The following is an 18,103-nucleotide window of genomic DNA, read 5'->3' as shown; positions in this document are numbered from 1 at the left end:
TAATACCAGGAGTTAAAAATGCTTTTTGACCTGACTCAAAGGGGGAAATGGAAAGGACAAATGAGTTTATATGGCTATGAGTCTCCAAAAAGAGCCAGGAGGTTATCAGAGGGGTTGCCCTTATGCACACCTCAGCAGAGTCCCAGAGACAGATAAAGTAGATACAACCCCAGGTATTGGTCCTTCTGAGGGCTACAGAGACCCACAGGTTCTATGGACATGGCAGATGGAGTTCAGTGCCATGTCAGTTAATTCTTCTTTGGAGTTTGTGTTTCTGTGTGATAGAGCTGGTCTCAGATGTGATCTTTGTTCACAAGCCTCTCCTATTTTACTGGTGCTGTAGTTGTTAGGGTTTAATGTATACCCAGGGGACCTGAATCTCTGGACTGACCATGTGATAGCCAGGCCCTGAGCCTCAACAGACTTCAGCTCCTACACTGTGGTTTATTGGACTTCCCACTCAGCTAACATGGAGTTGAAGATCAGCCACCACACCATGGAGCCAAGAGTGCCTACAACTGAAAGCAGGAAGATTGCATCCATCATCCATGTGGAATCTAAGCCCCCTCTTGATATAGATGTGGAGTGGACACAACCATTCCAAGGTCCACAGGATGGAGGAATAGAATATGGATTAGAGTAGACTTACTGATATTCTATTCATGAACTACTGTGATTAGTAATCGAAGAAAATGTGGCATTGGTGTGGAGAAAGAGGCCATGGTGGCTGCTGGGGGTAGGGAGTGGGAGGAAGAGATGAGAGGTGGGGGCGTTTTTGGGACGTGGAGTTGTCCTGGGTGGTGCTGCAGGGACAGTTGCCGGACACTGTGTATCCTCCCATGGCCCACTGGGTGGAATGTGGGAGAGTGGGGGCTGTGATGTGGACCATTGGCCATGGGGTGCAGCGGTGCTCAGAGATGTATTCACCAAGTGCAATGGATGTCTCGTGATGATGGAGGAGATTGTTGTTGTGGGGGGAGGAGAGGTGGTGGGGTGTGTGTGGGGGGCTCATTTTTTTTTAATGTAATGTTGGGAGAATAAATAAAGACAAAAAAAGAAAAAGAAAAAGTAAATAAATAAAAATATATCAAAGGTGCCAGTGACAGAATTGGCTGGTGGTTTGGAAGTGATATGAGAGGAATAAAGGAATTGAGCATGACTTTTTTTTTCTAACTTAACTGGAAATGTGGCTTTGCCATTTATAATGAGGAAGATTGTGGGAATAATGGTTTATAGGGAAAATCAAAAGCTTGGTTTCAGACATCCAAATGGTGAATGCTAAGTTGGACCCTTGTTGAGAAAGGCCTAGGTTGGAGGCATATGTGTGGAGTCATCAGCCATGAGATTGGAGATTACCGTGGGAGTGAGTGGATTGTGAGAGGGCGAGAGGTCTGAGTTCTGGGGCCTCCCTAGTGTTTAGAAGTCTGGCAGATAGAGAGGAACCAGCCAAGGAGACCTAGGAGGAATAGCCAGTGTTATAGACCCTCGTCTGTTAGCTATGCATCAAGAGAGCAGGTTTTCTGGAAGCGCAAGTGAAAAAAGTTCTGGGAGAGGTTGTTAAGTGGTGCTGCTAGGTTAAGTAAGATGAAGACTAGGGATTGAATGGGTTTAGCAACTTGGTGGACACTGGACATCTTACGGTCAGCTATTCGGAACAGAATCCTGACTGGAGGAGTCAGAAGAGAGAAGTGGAGAGATCAAGTATCGACAGCTCTTAGGAGGCATTTTGCTCTAACGCTGAGCTGGAAAGGGATGTTTAGTCAAAGGATAGTGGTTTTTGTTTTTAGAGTGAGAGATGTAGTGTATGAATATGCACTCTTAAAGAGAAGGTTGCTCAGGTAGAAGTGAGGCCATTCATCTGTGCTCACAGGAGAGAACAAAGAATGGGTGGGGGGGTGCAGGTGAGTTAAGAGATGTGGGGGGAGGAGATAGAAATCATTTTCTGATTGCTTCTCTTTTCTTAGTGAATTGGGAAACAAAGCTATCAACAAAGAGAACAGGAGAAGACATTTAAAGAGAAAGGAGAAGTGGTGATAGATGTTGTCTAGGAGAGCATGAGAGTAACTGGACCAGGGCAGTGTCGTATGATCCTTAGGTTTCGTTAAGGGCCCACTAAGGTCATGAACTTAAAATGAAGCTGCTCATCATGGTTGGATTCCCCCCCTCCCCCATATTTAGCAGCTAGCTAAACAGCCCACTGATGTGCTTCAATTTATTTTGACAGTTTCCTCTCTTAGGACATTTAAAAATTTCTACCAAGTAACCTTTTGATGAACTTTCTTACAGATGAATTTTTCCACAGATCCATAATTCTTCAGGTTATAATCCTAGAAATAGAATTCCTGATTCAAAGGATATGTGGAGGGTTTTTTTTAATTACTATTTTTAAAGAAGCTTTAGAGTACATAAATGTTACATCACAAATATAGAGGGGAAGCAGATGTGGCTCGAGTGATTGAGTGCCCGCCTACCACATGGGAGGTCTCAGGTTCAGTTCCCGGTGTCTCTTACAAGAAGATGAGCAAGACAGCAAGCTGGCATGATGGGCTGGCGCAGTGAGCTGACTCAACAAGGAGACACAAAGAGGAAACATGAAAGACACAACAAAGCAGAGAACGGAGGTGGCTCAAGCGATTGAGTGCCTTTCTCCCACTTGAGAGGTACCAGGTTCGGTTCCTGGTGCCTCCTAAAGAGAAGACTAACAGACACAGAGAGCAGGCAGCAAGCATAAACATTGGGGGCAGGGGGGATATAAATCTTATAAGAAAGATTTATACACACACACTTCTTCCTATTAAAAATATCTTTCACCAGTCTGGTAAATTGTTATAATTGATGAGTACATATTGAATTATTGCTACTAACAATGGTCTATAGTTTAGATTTGGATTTTAAGAAACTGCCCATTTGCTCTCCAAAAAATAATATGCTAAGTTATACTCCCACTAGCAGTAGCATCTATTTTCCCATGCCCTTGCTCAACCATATTTATTATTTGTTAAACAAATGTATTGTTACAACAATTTTGTGCTGATTTACTACATAAAAGTTGTGATGCCACCTTATTTTAATCTTTATTTGATTATTAGTGAGCACATGTACCTTTTCACATTGGCCATTTTGTAGTTTTTCTTTTGCAGGTTACCTGTTTCTTTTCCTTTGCTCATTTTTCTTTTCGGGATATTTCTTACGAATTCATAAGTGTTCTTGATATATTAACGATAGCAACCTTGCAATTGTCCTGTGTGCTGCAAATTTTTTCCCCCTACTTTGCCTTTTCATTTTGTTTTTGGGCTGTTTAAAGTATAGAAGTTTATTGTATGTTGTTAAATCTTTTGATTGCTGCTTTTGCATAGTTGCCTAGAAAGACCTCCCCTACTTCAAGATCAGCTGTTCACATGTATTTTCTTCTGGTTCTTTTTAAAACCTTCCAATATATATGCTTTGAATGTTAATTATGAGTTTGATTCACAGATGTATCTAGCATGAATTTACTAGAAATTTAACCCTTCTATCGTTTCTTTTACAGCCAAGATTTGTGGAGAAGATGGACAGGTGGATCCCAACTGTTTTGTTTTGGCACAGTCCATTGTTTTTAGTGCAATAGAGCAAGAGTAAGTTAATTTATACTTCCATATTTTGCATTCTTGGGAATTGGGGTTCATTGTGAGGAATGGGCTTCCTTAAACTAAAAATAAAACATCTTTGAGGATTTAAGTATTTTGAATGTTTATAGGATTGTGTAAAACTCTGTGACTATCTTGGTTAATGCTGTCTTTCAAATATAAATTCTGTGAGCTCTATTAAGTAAAATAATTTTTCATTTTCAAGGAAGAACTCTTTTCATGTTGCAAGAATTTGTTTTTAGTTCTGCAGTCACGTGAAGGGGGGCGAGTGTGACTGTAGTGTGACCCTGAGAGTTGGCTGCTTTAAACAATGCATGTCTTCAGATGGAAACCCTAATTGGTTAGGGCATGTTCTAAGCTTAATGAATGCTGTATTGTTAGATCCACATAGATCAGTTGAAACTGCCTCCAGAGTTTGAATTTTTAGATTATTTCAGCATACCCTTAAATATCTGTGCATTTACTCATTTAACATTTATTAAAAGGGTGCTCTGTAGAACACAAAGTAAGACACAGTCCCTGCCTTGAAGGAAGTTACAACCCATTAAGAGAAATAGGGCATGTTCTTTAGTTACAGTAATATGAGGCATGAAATATTAAATATCAGAGCAGAGTTACAAAGTCATTAGGAGTTGGGAGAGATTACTTCCAAGTGGAGGAGTCAGGAATGGCATCATGGACACAAAGTAGTAGTGACCTCAGCCATCAGATACAGTGGGGACAGTAACGGAAAGAGTGTGTTTTCCCGAAGAAGCTCTTTCCTTGGCCATTCCCTCAAATTTTCCCTTTTTGTCCATGTGCAGGCACTTTAGTGAGTTTCTGCGAAGTCACCATTTCTGTAAATACCAGATTGAAGTGCTGACCAGTGGAACTGTTTACCTGGCTGACATTCTCTTCTGTGAGTCAGCCCTCTTTTATTTCTCTGAGGTAAAGTCTGCATTTCCTTTCACACTCTAATAGAGCATTCCAGCCCCTTAAACTTGAATGCTGGGGCCCTGTCTGTAAAAAATAACAGAGGAGAGACAAATAATTTCCAGAAATATCAATTGCATTTCATTACTTCTATTACTGTATTAAGTTTTGTCTAAAGGCAAAAGTACTTAAATGGCATACTAGTCAGGTAAAGAGAATATGAAAACTCAATGTAAACTATCTCTAACTTTGAAAAACCTAATTAAACTACTGCTTATAAAAGAATGTATGATTTTAATAATTTGTAGCTGTTTTAAAACCACAGATTTTGATACTTGAGGCCAGTGCACATGTTTTTGTAGACAAAACTTGAGAAGAAACCAAAGAAAATGTAGTAAATTTTTTCCTACTATTTTCCATCATTTTTACTTGAGCTGCTTGATAAGATTGCCCAGGGAAGTATTTGCTGTAAGGAGTGAATTTATTAATCTCTTTGAGGCATGCAGTTTAGTATAATGGTATTAGGCTTTAGCAAGTGAAAGTCATTTGCTGCAAAGCAAATGACTATTAAGTAGAGATAAAGAGGATTCCCAGTCTCACAAAGCAGTGACTTAAAAACAGACACTTGCATTCTGCCTCTTTACAAAAATACAGTTGTTCAGCAATTTCTTTTTCCACTTTCTCTCTTTGCCATAATTTAGAACAGCATTTGTTCAGACTCATACAGCCAAATGTAAATGACCAGGTATAAAAAATTTGGTCTGGTTAGTTTGCTCTTTGTATGTATGCCTGTGAGGAACCACTAATGCATCTTTAGTATACTTTTTACTCCAGTTCTCAAAAGTTTGCAGCCAGCTGTGTGGTAATTATTTTTTGGTTTGTTTTGTTGTTGTTTCCCCCCCCCCCCAGGAGAATATTTTTAAGCTTTTAAATCTCAAGTGATTGTGAGCTCCTGATGACATTAATTGAACAGGCTCATCTTTTTGTGTTTTGCTTATGTATCTATTGTATATTTTAAAACTTGTGGGCTGATAGATTAGAGTTGGTGAGAGAAATGTGTTTATATTCTTATTTTTCTCTTTTGTATTTTTCTTTCTTAGTACATGGAAAAAGAGGATGCAGTGAATATCTTACAGTTCTGGTTGGCAGCAGATAACTTCCAGTCTCAGCTTGCTGCCAAAAAGGGCCAGTATGATGGACAAGAGGCACAGAACGATGCCATGATTTTATATGACAGGTGAGTCTTTTTTTTTTTTTTTAAGAATAAACTTTTTTAGGCGAGTCTCATTGATAGATGCATTCAGCATTTACTAAATATTTACCTAGCATTTGATAGGTACTACAGAAATAAAGATGAATAAAGAAAGTCTCTGCTCTCAAGGAACTCAGAGCAGACACAAAAGAGCTGCTTTTCATGTGATATGTTTAAAGCTTTGGGGGTTCTTAGAACAAATATTTCTGTTGGGGAAAGGGGATGTTTTTGTGTGGCCAGCATGACGACGATGGTAGAGTTCAGGAAAGATTTCACAGAAGAAAGATTTGAATGGATTCTGAATTGACTTGCTAGTCAGAGGAATGGGAAAGAACATTGTAGGCAGAGACACTGGTGTGAGCAAGGTCAGGAAACTTTCAAGAACCTTGAGTTTTGGTAATAGGGGATAGAGGAGGAAGATGAAACTAATTGGAATGGATTGTAAAGGGCCTTGAATATCTGGGTATGGGTGTGTCATACTTGCTGGAACAAATCTGCTCAGCCAAATTAACTACTAAATGAATAATATTTTTCATTTAGCTTTTCCTGAAATGAAAGGGAGGAGAAATCTTAAAATGAGCAGAGTTGAAACCATCTGGTAAGGCGAGTGATAAGGTGTGTGGCCAGCTCTGTAACATATGATGTTGCTACTTTTCACTTAACTTTTCTTATTATTCTGTAAAACAAAGTAATGTGGTATCCACAAGCAAGTGTTAAGGGAGTAGCTTGGGAGTACAAAAATATCCTCGGACATTAGAGCTGGAGGAACGTTAAGAGCATCTAGGTCACCGGGTCCTGAACATTGGCCTCCAGGCTCAGGCTGGCTGGCTGCACGAGGATCGCCTGGGGAGTTTGGTAAACATAGGGTTCCAGTCCTCATTTCTAAGAGGTTCTGTTCCAGCAGGTTTGAGATGTAACCCAGGAATCTATTTTTAGAAGACACCCCAGATAATTCTAATGGGTAGCCAGGTAAGTGATCTGGTCTCATTTTTCCCATTTTACTGAGAAGGAAATTAAGGCCCAAAGAGGTAATGATTTTCTCAAAGTCACAAACAAGTTAGTGGCAGAACTTGGGCTAGAATGCAGTTCTTTTTTTTTTTTTTTTTTAAAGATTTATATATTTCTTCCCCTCCCCACCCCCCCAGTTGTCTGCTCTCTCTGTCCATTCACCATGTGTTCTTCTGTGTCCGCTTGTGTCAGTGGCACCCGGAATCTGTGTCTCGTTCTGTCTTGTCATCTTGCTGCGTTAGCTCTCTGCATGCAGCGCCGCTCCTGGGCAGGCTGCACCCTTTTCTGGCAGGGTGGCTCTCTTTACAGGGCGCACTCCTTGTGCGTGGGGCTCCCCCACGTAGGGGACACCCCCGCATGGCATGGCACTCCATCTGCACATCAGCACTGCATGTGGGCCAGCCCTTCACACGGATCAGGAGGCCCTGGGTTTGAACCCTGGAACTCCCATGTGTTAGGTGAATGCCCCATTCGTTGGGCCAAATCTGCTTCCCAGAATGCAGTTCTTAATATTCTCTCCTGTGTTTAGTCTATGAGAAAGTATTCATGGAACACGTTATATAAAATATAAATTATTATATGGACATTGAGATAGCAAGAGTTTACATTTAGAAATTTGGTCCCAGGTGCTGGCAAAGTCAAATCATGGGGGGAATATTTGCTAGCTTATCAGTTATAAGATGGAAGATTCACTTTTTTGTCATGAAAACTGATGGCAAAAGAGAAAAGTTTTGTTTCGTTTTGTTTTGTGCTGGTACCGAACAGTGGCAGTAGTAAGGTCCTGACTGGAGCTCAGTAGCCACATAGAGCACACACACCCTGTTTTTCATCCAGAGCCCATTTTACATTGGTGGCCCTTTTTAAAAGAAAAGAAATGGCACCACCATTTTTGCAAGTTCATCATGCCAAATTTGACTTTACCAAATCCCTACTTGTATGTTTTTGCTTTGTTTCTTTTTTTTATGGGGTTATCACTGTTGGTGCATCATCAACCTTTCTGTATTTCTGTCATAGACAGGAGATAGAAGTCTCTAGAGTGCTTGGAAGAGCATATACTATTTTTTCTTTTAATGCTTCTCTTTATCCAATTCTTAATCAGCTTACAAAAAATGCTGGTTGTATTATATCTCATCAAGTTTGAAATCTTTGAGTTATCATTGACTGCTCCCATCCTTTTCCACACCAAATCACCAGCAAGTCCTGTTAGTTTTATCCGAATAGATCTATCCACTCCGTTCTTAGTGCCATTTTGTTTTGAATTCCTATGCGTTGTTGCCTATTCCACATAGTTAGTAGTTGGTATGACAGTGTGTTCTGATTGTATCCTATGCATAGATCTTTTATGCTGTCCTTTCAGGGTAAATGACTATGTCTTTTCCTCTTGTAAATCCATTTTCATCTTCTAAATCCTGAGGAGAGAATAGGTGCCCATTAAATATGTGTGAGGGATTGATTTCTTTGCCTCATTTGTAGCCTGACCCTCACACTCTTAAACAGCAGGGTTGGCTGGGCAAGAACAAAGAAAGATGGAAAGCAGACAGAGAAGTAGCAGGTTGAACCATATGTCTTTTGGGGAGCAGGAGAGTTGTCTTTACCCATCACTATTGTTACAGGTCTGCAAGCTGAATCAAAAGAGCCTCAGATAAGAGTGTCTGGTGCAAGTGCCAAAAGGTGCTTATACTTGCTGTGGAATATTGTTTTATTTGTGCTGTCTTTCTGCCATAGGTACTTTTCTCTCCAAGCCACACATCCTCTTGGATTCGATGACATTGTCCGACTGGAAATTGAATCTAATATCTGCAGGGAAGGTGGGCCACTCCCCAACTGTTTCACAACTCCATTACGTCAGGCCTGGACGACCATGGAGAAGGTAACCAGGATTTCAGATGGGTTCATCTACAAGAAGTCTTCACTGGTGGAACTCAGAAATGTATCCTCTTAGTATGACTCTATACCATGGGGAAAAGCAAACAGAACAAAATAGTGATGAACTGAAGCAGTGCAGCTTAGTGAATATAAGCAAAGGTCTTTTTGTTTGTTTTGGTTTTTTTTTTTTTTTTTTTACTTTTTATTGTGGTAACATAGATACAAAAAAATGTTTTGACCTGGCTATGACCTTTATTGGCAGTTGCTGAAATTCTCTACTGTTGTTTTCCTCAACTGTAAAGTGGGGATGATATGGATACTTAAAGTTATTTTGAGGATTAAAATGAGGTAGTATGTATAAAGTGCTTATTTCATCTTTTTACATAACTAGATAGCAGAATGGTGCAAAGCCAGCTTCGGAATGATCCAGATATTTCACCAATATCTGTGAACAGGGTTGAAAAACATGTTTTGTGTATTGTGATCACTTACGAGGTATCACCAATAGCTTATTAATAATAGAGTGTTGAATTTTGTGAATGGTTTATTCGAACTAGAGCATATTTTACCAGGAATTGCACAGAGCATGAGGTCATGAGATTGTGGGGTGGAAAAGCACTATTATGCCATACTGTACACAAGTACAGTACCATATACAAAAACTGAATTCCAGGAATTAAAGAGTTAAATACAAAATCAAATCATTTCAGGGAAGCAGGTTTGGCTGAACTGATAGATCATCTGCCTACCATATGGGAGGTCCAGGGTTCAAACCCAGGGCCTCCTGGCCCGTGTGGTGAGCTGGCCCATGCACAGTGCTGATACATGCAAGGAGTGCCATGCCGTGCAGGGGTGTCCCCTGTGTAGGGGAGCCCCCCACGCGCAAGGAGTGCACCCCTTAAGGAGAGCCATCCCTTGAGACAAAAGCGCAGGCTGCTCAGGAGTGGCACTACACACACGGAGAGCTGACACAGCAAGATGATGTAACAAAAAGAGACACAGATTCCTGATGCTGCTGATAAGAATGCAAGTGGACACAGAAGAATACACAGCAAATGAACACAGAAGAATACACAGCGAATGGACACAGAGAGCAGACAGTGGCAGGGAGGGGGTATAAATTTTTAAAAATTAATCTTTAAAAAAAAATAAAAGCATTGCAAAGGTAGTAGTAAAAATGGAGTACCACCTGTTACCTAGGGTAATGTTTTCATGATTAAAATGAAAATTTTTTTCATTCTAATGGTCCAGATCTGTATATATAAAGAATATGAACTTTCTGTTTAATAAAGAAAAGTGAATATAAAGAAAAACAGAATGCAAAAATATATAAAAATCTTTTACACTAATTTTAAGAACAATATCAAGACCCTCGTAGATAAATGGGAAAAGGACATGGATGAATTAACAAATACTTGAATATTTGTGTGCTGGAAGAGTAGTGAACAAAGAAGAAACATGGCATTTATCCTCCTGGGGTTTAGTCTATAAAGGAAGGCTCATATTAAATGTGGACTGTTAACTACAGGCATAAATATTTACAATTACACTAACTGTGGTGAAGGAAAACTTTATAAGAGGAAACACAGATAATGTGAACTTATTCAGCATCATTAATAATTTTTAGATGCAAAAGGACATGAGTTTTGGACCATTAGGCATTTAACAAAGATTGAAAAAAAAGCACATCCCAGGGTTGGAAAGTTTGTGTGCAAGAAGATAACTTAAGATAGTGCTAGTGATACAAATTGATATCATGCTTTTGAAGGGTATATTGGCCATGTATATCAAAACTAAAATGTTCACACTGTTTAGCACAGTAGTCACACCCCTGGTAATTTATCTTACGGAATAAGTTCAAAAGTAAAAGTCAAGGAGCAGGTGTGGTTCAGTGGTTGAGCACCTGCTTCCTGCTTCCCATATACAAGGTCCTGGGTTTAATCCCAGTACCCCCTTAAAATTTTTTTTAAAAAGTAAAAGTCAGGTATGTGCACAATGACTTTAATGTTTATAATAAACCAGAAAAATCTATTTTTACATTATATCCATTCCATGGACTGTTTCTTCGTCACTATACATTTTAATGTCAAGACTGCATAATAGGGTGGCAGACTTGGCCCAGTGGTTAGGGCGTCCGTCTACCACATGGGAGGTCCGCGGTTCAAACCCCGGGCCTCCTTGACCCGTGTGGAGCTGGCCCACGTGCAGTGCTGATGCGCGTGAGGAGTGCCATGCCACGCAGGGGTGTCCCCTGCGTAGGGGAGCCCCACGTTCAAGAAGTACGCCCCGTAAGGAGAGCCGCCCAGTGCAAAAGAAAGTGCAGCCTGCCCAGAATGGTGCTGCACACACGGAGAGCTGGCACAGCAAGATGATGCAACAAAAAGAAACACAGTTTCCCGTGCCACTGACAACAACAGAAGCAGACAAAGAAGACGCAGCAAATAGACACAGAGAACAGACAACCGGGGTGGGGAAGGAAAGGGGAGAGAAATAAATAATAAATCCTTTTTTAAAAAAAAAAAGATTGCATAATAGTTTCAGGGCAAGTATTTTGGGGGAAAAAATGGGTACATTATAATTTTAATTACCTGGTAAACTGAAAGGGGGATAATATTAGAGTATAACAGGGAGAACCAAGAACATTTGTGCTAGCCGGTAGAACAGTAGGTAGAAATTGTTTTAAAAGAAATTTTTAGTTTTATCTGATTACAGCTTTTCCAAATAATTCTCGTCCTTCCTTTCAGGTCTTTTTGCCTGGCTTTTTGTCCAGCAATCTTTATTACAAGTATCTGAATGATCTCATCCATTCAGTTCGAGGAGACGACTTCCTGGGAGGGAATGTTTCTCTTTCTGCCCACGGCTGTGCTGGTCCTCCTGATGAGTCTCACCCGGGCGCATCTGACAGCTCCGCTTCTCAGGTATTGACTGATTGGCTTCTACCATTAAGGAAGAAGGCATCTAAATCCTTACCTTCAAATACTAGTAAGAAACCCTGTTGTAGAAACAAAGGAGAAACCAGAGTAGCCTGCTCACTGTATGTTCTAAGCAAGCCTTTGTGGTGAGGTAGCCCATGGTGTCGAGCCATCATTATTCTGCTTGGTGCTGTAGCTGTTGCTCTCAGTAATCAGGTAAGAAACACGTTTCTATCTGCTGAACAGCTCTTGGGCTGATTAATTGGGAAATTTTAAAACTAGATGTGGGGTGCTCTTTTTTTATAGAAAAGATAAATGAGTGGCCTCAATCTTTTAATTTTGTATTCCACTGAGGAGCTTGGATTTTGTTGTGAACTATACTGTCACTTTGGGCATTTCCTTAACCTTTTTTTTAGTTTTTGGTGTGATTTCACAAATCAAACTTTATCTTTATTCCCAAAAAATTACAAATGAGTTATCCCCAAGACAAGGGACATTAGGAGGTAACTGTATTCATGAGTGCAGCACAATAAGTGATATAGCTAGAACTGTAATCACTGTCTGGTATTCTGAAGTAAGGTCTAATTGTTCTAGCTCTCTGGATAATAATGGCCTTATAGAAATGAGTTTGAGAGAGATTCCCTTCTCCCTGCTGCTGCTTTATTTTTAATGAATTTATTCAACAAATATTTGTTGAGCATCAATTCTGAGCCAGTGGTTGTGTTAGCTTTTTAATTTTTTCCATTTCAACATATATATGCAGCCTAAAATTTCCCATTTTAACCACTAAAATATCTATTCAGTGGCATTAATTACATTCAGTGTTGTGACACTATCATACTATCATCATTTCTTTTTTTTTTTTTTTTTTTTGCCTCCCTCCCCCGCACCCTGCTGCTTTTTGTTGTGTTTTTTTTTTTTTTGGCAGGGTGGGGGTGTTTGCTGTCTGTGTCCGTTTGCTGTGTGATCTTCTGTGTCTGTTTCTTTTTGTCTTCTGTTCTCGTTTTCTCCTAGGCTTCACCGGGATTCGATCCCGGGAACATCTGATGTGGGAACGAGGCTCCCTGTCACTTCTACCACCTCAGTTCCTGGTTTCCGTTGCATCTCACCTTGATTCTCCCCTGCGTCGCTCTTTTGTTGCATCATCATCTTGTTGCATCGCTCACCATGCAGGCCTGGCTCACCATGCAGGCACGCCCTTTACCAGGAGGTCCTGGGGATTGAACACAGGTCATCCCATATGGTAGACGGAAGGCCAGTCACTTGAGCCACATCGACTTCCCTTTTTTTTTTTTTTAGGCATTGGAGACTGGGGATTGAACCTGGGACCTTGTATGTGGGAAACTGGAGCTCAACCACTGAGCCATATTGACTTCCCCAAGTTTGTTTTATCTTTTGTTTTGCTTGTTTTGTTTTTGCTTTTTCAGGAGTCACTGGGAACCAAACCGGGGACCTCCCGTGTGGGAGTTGGGAACTCAACTGCTTGAGCCATATCTGCTTCCCTCGTTTTTTTAAAAGATATATTTATTTTTATTTATTTATTCCCCTCTCCCCCAGATGGTCCTCTCATTTCTCTGCTCATTGTTTGCTCCCCTTCTCTAAGAGACATGGGGAACCGAACCCGGGACCTCCACATGAGAGGCGATGCCCAGTGGCCTGAGCTGCATCCACTCACCTTAGGCTTCAGCGCCTACTGGCTTGTGGCATCTGCTCGTTGCGGCAGGGATGACGTCTAACTCATTGAGGTGGTGGGTGGCATCTAGTTTGTTACAGTGGGGCAACGTCTAGCTTGTTGCAGTAGGGGTGGCATCTGCTCATCTTCTTTCAGGAGGCACCAGGACCTGAACTTGGGACCTCCCATGTGGTAGGCGGGTACCCCACTGGTTGAGCCACATCTGCTTCTTAACCATTTTTTATTTTATAATATATCTTAGAGGTTCTTCCTTTTTTAGCACATAAAGAGAGCCTTCTTTTTTTCCCAATGATAGATGGCACTGTATGTGGCTGCTTCATTACTGCTTTCATTTACTTAATCTGTTCTTACATCATGAATTCTAAGCGTGTTTCTGTTGTTTTGGGGTTTTTTTTTTTTTGCTAATATGCTGATACAAACAGTGCTGCAATGAATCTTGTCTTTTTGCATAAGTATGAGTGTGTCAGTAATTGAATTTTAAGAAGTGGGATTTCTGAGTCAACCCACGGCTCTTTATTTCATGAAAATAACAATTCTGACCTGTTTTTTGGGTGCGGGTAGGGGGAATGCTGGAGAGAACTTCTTCCTACACTTATCTAGCTAGTCATTTTGGAAAGGTTTCTTTACTTTTTTTTTTTTTTTTGCCCTCAAATGGTATCCCTGACGAGCAAAAACATTCATTTTTATCCTTTAAAAGGTGGACTTTATGTTTATTAGCAAAGATCCTTGGATGGGGAAGAGTCTGGCACACTTAGGAATAGAATGCCTGGAAAAACAGCATATTTGTTGGAACTTAGATCATTAAGAAAACAGATCTGTCATACAAATACATGTTACATGTTTTAGTCTTGTGCTTTACTTCTGTGGTTATATCCTGATTACATCACAGAATCATTTCACTTCAATATCTCAGTAGCAGTGGGATTGAGTAAAAATTATGTGGCTTTCTGAACACTGACAAAATTTCGCATAGATATATTCCAAACCCAGGACTCATTTGTTTTCTGAGTATTACACTATTAATATTTACACTTTCTGTTATAGTCCAGTGTGAAAAAAGCAAGTGTGAAAATTCTGAAAAATTTTGATGAAGCGATAATCGTAGATGCTGCAAGTCTAGATCCAGAATCTTTATATCAACGGACATATGCAGGGTAAGGTTGGCCCATGTCTAGGACTTCTACACGTTTAGAGAATTTAAGTCTTTTTAGTTTTTGAATGTGGCTCACAAATCTTTATTGAGAGTCTGTTGTTTGTCTGGCACATTTCCATGTAGTGTGCAGTATAGCAAAGTTACTGAGAGAGTTTGGACTGACTTTCCTGCCTTTTGATCTTGGCTCTGCCGCTTCTTGGCAGGCCACTTACCTTCTATCTCAGTTTCATCTATAAAATGAGGATAATAATACTACTTCATTGGGTTGTTGGAACATTAAATGAGGTGTGACACATGAGAAGCACTTAAAATTTTGCCTGGCATCTATAGATAGCATTCCAGAAATGTTGGTTACTGTCATATTCATTATTCTATCACCTTGATGCTTATCAGGTTTATATGTGTTAGGCCACCTTTTGCACAATTGATTTTGATTCATGTGTTAGCTATTTCAAAGTCTCTGCCTTAAAAACAAAAATAAAAATAAAGGAAAGGTCTGTGGACCATAGTTAGCGTTAATAGTCTGATTGTGTTCTTTCATAATTTGTAACAAATGTTCCACAACAATGTAAGGTGTGTTGGTAGAGGGGTGATGTATGGGAATTCTGCACATTATGCCTGATTATTTCATAAGCTCACAACTTGTCTAATAAAAAGTAAAAATTTTAAAATTTTAAAAAGGTACTACATCATTTTTTATGAACTAACTAAAACTTAGAAAATGGAGTTAAATTATACCTTCATAGTTTTGTATTTTTGTTCTTTTTTTTTCTCTTTATACTTTTATATTTAAGAATGAACTTGGTTTTTCATTTTAGCCTATTAAAAAAAAAGATAGCAATACATAGGGATATGCCACTGGATATTTACCGTAGATCCAGTTGTAAAACCCCTTCTTGTTCCCTAAGGATGGCTGTATAAGACATGATAACTACCTGCAGTACCATGGAAAGGAATTCCAGCATGTCTAGTTGCTTTCATCAGAAAGTAACATTTTGGAGACACTAACATATTTGGGAGATTGAGGCATCTGGAAAGTAACTTTGAAGGAAACAAAAGGTGGTTTGACTCAGGAAACTTGAGTCTGTGAACTGTTCATGTGCGACCTGGGTCCTGAGCCTCAGCAGCATTGCAACACCTACTCTCTGATTTGTTGGACATACCCACGTCGGCTGACAGGGAAGTGAGAATGGTCAGCTACCACACCAGGGAACCGAGAGTGTCTACAGCTGCAAGCAGGAGAATCGCATCCATCTGCCACATGGGATCTAAGCCCCCTCTCAATTTAGAGGTGGAGTGGACATCACCATCCCAGGGTCCACAGGATGGAGGAATATATGGATTGGAATGGACTTGCTAATATTCTACTATAGAACTATGTGACTCTAGCAATGGAAAGAAATCATATCATTGATGTGGAAATAGTGGCTACAGGAGTTGCTGAAGGCAGGGTGAGGGAGGAAGAGGTATGATATGGGGCATTTTCAAGACTTGGAGTTGTCCTGAACGATATTACAGGAACAGATGCAGGATATTGTTTATCCTGCCATAACCCACTGGATGGACTGGGGGAAGAGTGTGAACTACAGTGTAAACTATGGTCCCTGTACCGTGGCAGTGCTCCAGGGTGTATCCACCAAATGCAGTGAATGTGCCTTAGTGATGAAAGGGGATGTTGATGTGGGAGGAAAGGGGGGGAGACCCGGGGGGGGGGGACCGAGGGGGGGGGGAGATGGTCTATATAGGAACCTCTTATGTTTTTTAATGTAATGTTTTATGTGATCTATTTATCTATTTTTAAAAAGACAATGAAAATTTTTAAAAAAGGTGGTTTGACCACGTTAAACCTATTGCTTTTTGGAAAAGACACTTTGGCTGTGTATAACAATCAGCTTTGTAATCATCTTTATTTCTTCATTTAGGAAATAGTGGAAGTTGGAAAGTCTAACAATTGTGAGATATTTTACTTATATCAATTTTTCTGTGTACATAAAGTAAGTCTATTTTAACCAAAAAAATTATAAAATGGGTCAGAAATAGAAAAATTGACTTTTGTTCATCTATGACGTGACAGGTTTTGTTTAGATGGCTTTTTTCTTTCCGTGTATGTTTTTAGTGCATCTCTGAAATTTTTCCCAAGGTAATAATAAATTTGTATTGGTTATTGTATTAGCACCCATTTATGAAATGGTGACGTATTAGGAAATATATCTCTAAAATAAGATTCATTTTTCATTAAATGAAATGATATATAGCATCACAAGATTTTTCTTATTTTAAACTGACTTTCAATTACAAATACATTTATCTATTTGTCTCGTAAAATATTAAACTGTGATAAGGCTTATGTCTCATTTGATCACATCGCAATTTATCCTTTCTCTGTCCTCTTTGGGTAATCACTATTATGTTGCATGTATGTGTATTTTGTTTTGTTTTAATTAATAGTGGTTTTTTTTAGAGCAGTTTTAGGTTCACAGAATAATTGTGCAGAAAGTACAAAGAATACCCATATGCCTCTTTCCTCCAGCACCACACAGTTATTCCTTTTATTAACATCTTGCATTGTGTGGTACATTTGTTAAGATAGATGAGCCAGTATATATATATTATTATTAACTGAAGTCCATAGTTTACATTAGGATTTACTCTTTGCATTGTAAGTTCTCTGAGTTTTGACAAATGTGTGATGTCATGTACACCATTACAGTGGCATACAGAATTATGGTGTATATTTTGGTTTCTTTATTTTTATATAACTGATATATTACACACTATATTTTATATTTTGTGTTTTCATTCACAGTGAGTTTTAGAGATTTTTCTTTGTCCAATACAGATGTACCTCGTTTTCATTACAATGTGGTATTCCATATATAATATTAAATGTAGCTCATAACTGTGGCACAGTATTCCATAGTATGTTATGCCACTATCTGGTCATTTGGTATTGATGAGTATTTTAGGTTGCTTGCAGTTTTTCATGGTTATACCTAATACTGCAGAGGACTCCTTTTATATGCTTCCTTGTACCTAAACCAAGAAGCTTTTTTTTTTTTAGGAAGTATACTGGGGATTGAACCCAGGACCTCATACATGGGAATCAGGTGCTCAACCACTGAGCTATATCTGCTCCCCAGTGAGAGCTGGTTTTTTCATTTGTTTGTTTGTTTTTAGGAGGTACTGGAGATCGAACCCAGGACCTCATATATGGGAAGCAGTCACTCAACCACTTGAGCTACATCTGCTCCCTTTTTAATTTTAATAGATTTTACAGCTACTTTTCGAAGTAAATTGGTATCATTTTGTGTTCTTACCAGCTATTAATGAGGATATTCCTTTTCCCTACATCCTTGTCAGCACTAAATATTATCTAACTCTTCATTTTTGTTTTTTCCAATGTTGTGTGATGACTAAAGAGGTTGAGCTTCTTTTGGTTATGTTTGTTAGTTGCTCAGGTTTTTCCTCCAATGAATTGACTATATCCTTTTCACATTTTCTTGTTGGGGGACTTCTTCATGATTTGTTAGAATTCTGCATGCTTTCTTGATATCAGTCATTGATTAATAATGCCTGTTTAAGACCTCTCACTATGTTCTTTGCCTTTTAATGTGGCTTATGATTTTTTTTTTTCAATAAAAAGCTTAGGATTTTGTGGCCATTTATCCATTTTGTCTTTGT

General features: G+C 39.4%; 1 protein-coding gene across 4 annotated transcripts in view; it reads left to right on the top strand.

Moving 5' to 3' along the window:
- Positions 1-18,103, top strand: part of AKAP10 (A-kinase anchoring protein 10) — a 108,974-nt gene that overhangs the window by 48,868 nt on the left and 42,003 nt on the right. For 3 of the 4 annotated variants that reach the window (XM_058283385.2, XM_058283384.2, XM_058283386.2), the window contains exons 6-11: positions 3,530-3,614; positions 4,430-4,553; positions 5,639-5,775; positions 8,524-8,668; positions 11,409-11,582; positions 14,314-14,423. In XM_058283385.2, the coding sequence (XP_058139368.1) occupies positions 3,530-3,614; positions 4,430-4,553; positions 5,639-5,775; positions 8,524-8,668; positions 11,409-11,582; positions 14,314-14,423 (775 nt within the window). Of the gene's footprint in view, positions 1-3,529; positions 3,615-4,429; positions 4,554-5,638; positions 5,776-8,523; positions 8,669-11,408; positions 11,583-14,313; positions 14,424-15,330; positions 18,088-18,103 lie in introns of those variants that run through there. The other variant, XM_058283387.2, reaches the window with a different exon arrangement.

Source organism: Dasypus novemcinctus, chromosome 21 (assembly GCF_030445035.2).
Source record: "Dasypus novemcinctus isolate mDasNov1 chromosome 21, mDasNov1.1.hap2, whole genome shotgun sequence".
Lineage (NCBI taxonomy): Eukaryota > Metazoa > Chordata > Mammalia > Cingulata > Dasypodidae > Dasypus > Dasypus novemcinctus.
This window is presented reverse-complemented; position numbering and strand designations above follow the sequence as displayed.